The sequence below is a fragment of the Mirounga leonina genome, unplaced genomic scaffold (assembly GCF_011800145.1).
Source record: "Mirounga leonina isolate KUSES-001 unplaced genomic scaffold, KU_Mleo_1.0 Mir_169, whole genome shotgun sequence".
NCBI lineage: Eukaryota > Metazoa > Chordata > Mammalia > Carnivora > Phocidae > Mirounga > Mirounga leonina.
Genome location: NW_023270431.1, coordinates 18,951,368 through 18,957,908, shown reverse-complemented (window position 1 = coordinate 18,957,908; position 6,541 = coordinate 18,951,368). Strand labels below are relative to the sequence as shown.

General features: G+C 35.0%; 1 protein-coding gene across 1 annotated transcript; it reads right to left on the bottom strand.

The window, feature by feature from the left end:
* Window positions 1–657: 657 nt before the first annotated feature.
* On the bottom strand, window positions 658–1,580 carry LOC118017425 (olfactory receptor 5AC1-like). The gene is given in 2 exon segments (XM_035015319.1): window positions 658–1,511; window positions 1,514–1,580. Coding segments are annotated over 2 exon segments (921 nt in total).
* Between the last annotated feature and the right edge of the window lie 4,961 nt (window positions 1,581–6,541).

Below are 6,541 nucleotides of genomic sequence, written 5' to 3'. Positions count from 1 at the left end.
ATTTAAAACAAAAACAAAAACAGTGCATGGAATTACAACTCTGAGCTGTGGTTAATTTTGATGTTTCATTCTTTAGTTCATGCCAACTTTCATTTTCTTCCTAACATCCACAAATTTCTTTAGAAATTTTCATTTTTTCCTAACTTTATCACCAAACAGTACATTTCTTCTCAGGAAATACTCTTCCAAGGAGCAGAATTTTATTTTATTAGTCAACTGTAGTTGCTATGTGTGGCAGAAAACAACAAAGCCTTATTAACTTGCAGGTCCAGAGCAATGGGCTGGGTCATTCATGAACTAAATGATTAACTCTATATACCAGCCTCTATTACAGCTATTTTTCACCACAATTATCTGTTTCTATCTGGAATTTTGGAAAGCCCCAGAAAATAACTAATTTGCAAAAGCCAAATGCTCAGATAAAAATAAAGCACAATGTTTCTAAATAAGCTAGTTCTATAGATAATGTTCCCAAACTTTCACTGGACCCATATCCAAGAAACCATAATGGGAAGCTGGGATGCTTCCACAGAGCTTATGAACTCCTCTGACCATTAGCCTTCTGGTGGAATAGCAGTCATGGCTTATCTATAGGACTTGGGGCTTTTTTCAGCAGATGATAAAAAAGAAACATTTTGCATATTGTCTGGCAACTATTTATTTCTTCATTATTCTTCTCAAGGCACCTATAACTTCTTTGTTCCTCAGGCTGTAAATAAAAGGATTTAGCAGAGAAATTATTATTGTGTAAAATAAAGAATACATTTTGTCATGATCTTCAGTGTGGCCAGACTCAGGATGCACATACATGAAGAAGAGAGTGCCATAGAACAAGGAAATAGAGAGCAGGTGGGCGCTGCACATGGAGAAGGCTTTGCTCCTGCCCTTTTCAGACTTATTTTTCAGGATGGCAAAGAGGATACAAATATAAGAAACCATGATGGTCATAAAAGTAAAGACTTGTATAAAGGCCGAAAAGATTAAAACCAGAAGTGTATTAACTGTAGGATCAGTGCAAGAAATTTTGAAAAGTTGTAAAATTTCACAGTAGAAATAATGCATTTCATTGGACCTACAGAAAGTTAATCTAAATAACAAACCCACATGAATTGCTGAATGTAGAAAGCCAATAGAATATGAAACACCAATGAACTGAGTACAGAGGTTATTGGACATCACCCCCGGATAAAGCAAGGGGTTGCACATGGCTACGTAGTGATAATAAGCCATCACTACCAGGAGGAAACACTCTGTGGTGGCACTGGAACCAAAAATGTAAAATTGAGCCATACAGTCAAAAAGTGATATCATATGATTCTTGGATAAAAAATGTATAAGCATCCTGGGAGTTATAGAGGATGAGGAACAAGCATCTGCAAAGGCCAAACTGCCGAGAAATAAGTACATGGGGGTGTGAAGATGGGGGTCCTTCCAGATGAGAGCAACCAGACCAAGTTTGCCCACCATGGTGGTGAAGTAGATGACCGAGAACATCAGGAACAGGGGGACCACAGCCCTGGACGATCTGTAAGTCCTGTAAGAACAAACTCAGCCACGAGTGTCTTATTTTCTTCTGCCATATCTGACCTGGCCGGACAGTAAAATAAAAGAAAAAAGTGTTGAAACAGTCACAAAAGAAATCATAAAAACAGTGTATTTTTTGTGTAACATGTATTTCTAAAAGGTGCTTTTCATATAATTAGCAATTTCTTAATTTTTACCTTTATATGTGTACTTTAATATACATTCAAAATTTTCCATAATAAAATGTTTTAAAATGATAATTCACCTAAAGTAACAAGTAAATTTAATACAAATACTTCTCAATCCAACAGAGGTTTTAAGAATTATATATGCTTATCTTAAAATTTGTATGAAAGAAAAAAATTTCCAATTTTATCCAAGAAAAATGTATAGTAAGAACAGTCAAGAGTACCTTAATTTCTACTGCACTATAACATAAAGATATAATAATCAAAACATTAAGATAGTGGAATAAGAATAGACAAGGGGGTCAATGCAATAATAGGCAGCCTTCTCAGAAATAGATTCCATTATATATAGAAGTGTGGCATAAGACAAATACGATGTTTCAATTCGGTAGGAAAAAGATGATGGGTTTAATGGATTGTGCTGCCAGTGTTGGCTGTCTGGATATAAATAAGGTTAGACTTCTACCTAACAGCATAGATATTTTGTAAGAAATTTTGGAGACAACAATATAACATAGTGATTAGAGAAATTCTTATCCAAGAGAAGAAAGCCAATACTAAGCGTAGCTACTATATAATTTTAATGATTAGCAAAAGAGTATTGAACAGAGTCAGAGGGCATATAATAGGTTGGGAAATACATTTTACTATGTATATGAAAGATATAGATTTATGAATAATATAATATGTAATATAAGAATAACTTAAAAATAGATAAGAAAAAGGCAAACGATCCAAAAGAAGAATGAATAAAGGATATGAACAAGTGAGTTTGCAGATAAGTGAATCAAAATGACCAATAAATAAAATGAAAAGATGCCTAGTTTTCTGTGTGTCGTAAATATACACACATGTGCAAGTGCAGGTGTGCACACACACGCACACACAGATCCTTCCTTTCTCACATATTAGATTAGCAGAAATTAAAATGAGCAGATACTGCTAGCTGAGGTGAGAGAAGTGCTCCTTTCGTGTTACTTGTGGATATATGAATTGCAACAGCCTTTTTGAAAAAGCTATTTTATATGATACCATTTAAATTTTTAATAAATACATACACCCTTTGATTTATCTTCTTGCCTTATATATACCCTAGAAAATAAAAGCACATCTATACAAAGATAAATATACAAAGGATATCTAATGCATTATTTTTCAAGGTGGCAAAGACCAGACACATCTACAATGAGATGGTTCATGGTTATGTACATTCATATTTTGTAATAGAATTCAGCCACGAAAACAAAGTCTTATTTCACTTGAATTGGCAATTTTCACAATGTATTGTTACCTGAGAAGAATATGAAACAGAGAAGTGTAAATAAGACTTCATTATTGAAAAATAAACAATGCATTTTTAAATCTTTTACCTGGAGAAAAATGTGGATAATAGAAATTAAATTTATAGCATTGGGTTTTCTAGAATAGAAGTAGAGGTAGAAATGAGGGAAATGGAGAAGAGGAAGGCAGAAGTCAAAATAAAAGTTCTATGAGAACAGCAGCATATATATTAGGATCTCTTTCACATAAAATTATGTAATTGATTTATTTGTGTGTATATCTGTGTAGACCTTTATATGTACATAAAGAGATGTGCAAAAGAATAGTCTCCAGCATGTTAGTAATGGAGAAAAGAAACAAGAATGATGAAATCCTGTTGTTTTCTTTTTCAAGGAGATGCTTTGTCACTGAAAAGTCCATTGTAAAATTAGGATGCAAATCATCTGTTAATTTTTGCACGTATATATCAGTTAAAGACAGAAATAGCCTCCAGGGAAATTAGCATTTTCTTTTGGAAATTGTCAATGGGAGCCAAGTTTTAACCAGTGAAAGTAGATACAGGGGCGCCTGGGTGGCTCAGTCGTTAAGCGTCTGCCTTCGGCTCAGCTCATGTTCCCAGGGTCCTAGGATCGAGCCCTGCTCTGCAGGAAGCCTGCTTCTCCCTCACCCACTCCCCCTGCTTGTGTTCCCTCTCTTGCTGTCTCTCTCTGTCAAAAAATAAATAAAATCTTTAAAAAAAAAGAAAAGAAAGTAGATACAATTTGTTTTAATACCCCAAAGTTATCTGTAATTGTGTAAGATAGGGATTCAAATAGAACAAGAGTTTTTTAGAAGGTTTTTTTTTGCAATTTTAGTAATTTTTTTATTAATCTTATTTCTCCATACTTATTCTTTAGTCCCTGTTGTAAATTTATTTTTAATTAATTAATTAATTTATTTATTTATTTATTAAGATTTTATTTATTTGTCAGAGAGAGAGAGAGAGAGAAAGCACAAGCAGGGGGAGTGGCAGGCAGAGGGAGAAGCAGGCTTCCTGCCGAGCAAGGAGCCCGATGCAGGACTCGATCCCAGGACCCTGAGGATCATGACCCGAGCTGAAGGCAGACGCTTAACCAACTGAGCCACCCAGGCGTCCCCTCTGTTGTAAATTTAACATGTGATGAATAAAAAAAAAAAAAATTTAACATGTGATGTTTGCATGAAGTATTGACATTGATTTTTTTTCATGATTTATAGATAGTCTCTGAAAGAAGTCTAAAAAGGAGTTTTCCAGTGAATGTAGTTTCTTTTATATTACCATAAAAAGAAAAAAAAATTCAGGTATACAGATTGTTATGGTATTTCCTGGGATGAAAAAACATTTTCATAATTTTATAGTCATATCTCTCAGTACTGATGAACACAAAATTTTTTTTATCATGAGAATATATTAGAAAAACTGAGTTTGTCTAATGTAGAAATAGGAACAAAAGCTCTTTTTCAATGAATCAGTGATCAGCATAAGAGAAGATTGTGAGATATTATTCTATCTCCACTAAATATAAAGGAAGAATTCATGAGCTTTGGAATTTTTACTTTTGAATGTGTATCCACCGGGAACCCCAATATGTACAACACAGGCAAAATATTAATTGAAAATTAAGAACTTAAGAGATTTTTGCCCTGCATAAACTGGCCCAACTTTCTTTATAATCTCGAATAACCAAATGTTTGTTTTTGCTAGTTTTAGCTCCTACAGTGTGTAGCTTGGCCAAGAATTAGTAATCTCTGTGAATTTTGTCTCAAGAGTTATGTGATAAATGAGACAAGGAGCATTTTGCAGTTACCACCAGTGACTTTAGCCCAGAGTCTCGTGGTTTCATGAAATTAAAGAATTTGTATTGTACTCAGCCACAAACTGTAAGCCAGAATTTCCCAGTCTGAACAAATTACAAATAAGTTAGATTTGAGCTGCATAGCTTATGTCTCAATTAAGCAAACTTCACATTATGAAATTAACTCTGAATTTTTCTTACCACTATTATTGAATTTTTCTAATTTTCATTCTTCTGTTAACCAGAGTTTATTATTTAAGAACTCCCCCCAAAATGTGTAAAAATTCTAACTGAAATATACATGATCAGACAGACATTTACTTCTGTCTGTCTAGATTTTGGTTGCTGATTTAAATAGAAAAAACACCTGTCCAGGATGTTAATTTCTTTTTTTTTTTTTTTAAGATTTTATTTATTTATTTGACAGAGAGAGACACAGCGAGAGAGGGAACACAAGCAGGGGGAGTGAGAGAGGGAGAAGCAGGCTCCCCGCAGAGCAGCGAGCCAGATGCAGGACTCGATCCCAGGACCCTGGGATCATGACCTGAGCCGAAGGCAGTCGCTTAACTGACTGAGCCACCCAGGCGCCCCCAGGATGTTAATTTCTTACTTAGATGTTTATCATACAGACAAATTACAACACTATATTAATGAAATTTATGGAAAACTATGAAAATCTCTGCACTCTCACCTACTTCCTGTAAATCATGGGAAATTGGAAATGTTTTCTTGAAGTAACATAAAAGGTACAGAATTGAAGCAGTATTATTTGTGTATTGATTTTCCTTGGAAACTCCAAACTGGAGGGAGATAACATTTCTTCCTTCTATCCGCAAATCTATTCTTTAAAAAATTCTGAAATTCCCTTAATGCTTCAAAAAGATTCCCAGTAGGATGAAATCAAAGTTGTTCTACTGGGCCTTGTGAGCTAATCATCAAATCATCTACACACAGCTAGTTATAACAATTAATACTGTACATTGTGTCCTCAGGGTTCACCAGAGGGGCATGTTTATAAAATGTCACTGAACGGAGTTTAGAATAGGCTTGTTTTCCTTCCTCTTGTCTCTTTTAATGGTCCCACTACCCAAATACCTACTTGCCCACTTGGAAATCCCAAAGGTACATTAGAATTAACATGTCCAAATCTGAAATTAAGATCTTCCTCTATTCCACCCCAAACCTGGTATTCTTCCAATGTTCCCTGTCTCAGGGAATAGGGTCTGCAAACAAGTATTTGTGCACACAATAAATCAGGATCATATTCATGAAACTAATTTCTCCCTCAATTCCATTTTTTGACTATTGCCTCTAGATTTTACGTACTAAAAATGTCTTAAATCCAACTATTTCTATTTGTACAGCTAATCTTATATTTATTTTTTTATTCTTATGTTAATCCCCATACATTACATCATTAGTTTTAGATGTAGTGTTCCATGATTCATTGTCTGTGCATAACACCCAGTGCTCCATGCAGAATGTGCCCTCCTCAATACCCACCACCGGGCTAACCCATCCTCCCACCCCCCTCCCCTCTAGAACCCTGTTTGTTTTTCAGAGTCCATCGTCTCTCATGGTTCGTCTACCCCTCCGATTTCCCCTGCTTCATTCCTCCCATCCCGCTACCTTCTTCTTCTGCTTTTTTTTTCTTAACATATATTGCATTATTTGTTTCAGAGGTACAGATCTGAGATTCAACAGTCTTGGACAATTCACAGCGCTTACCAGAGC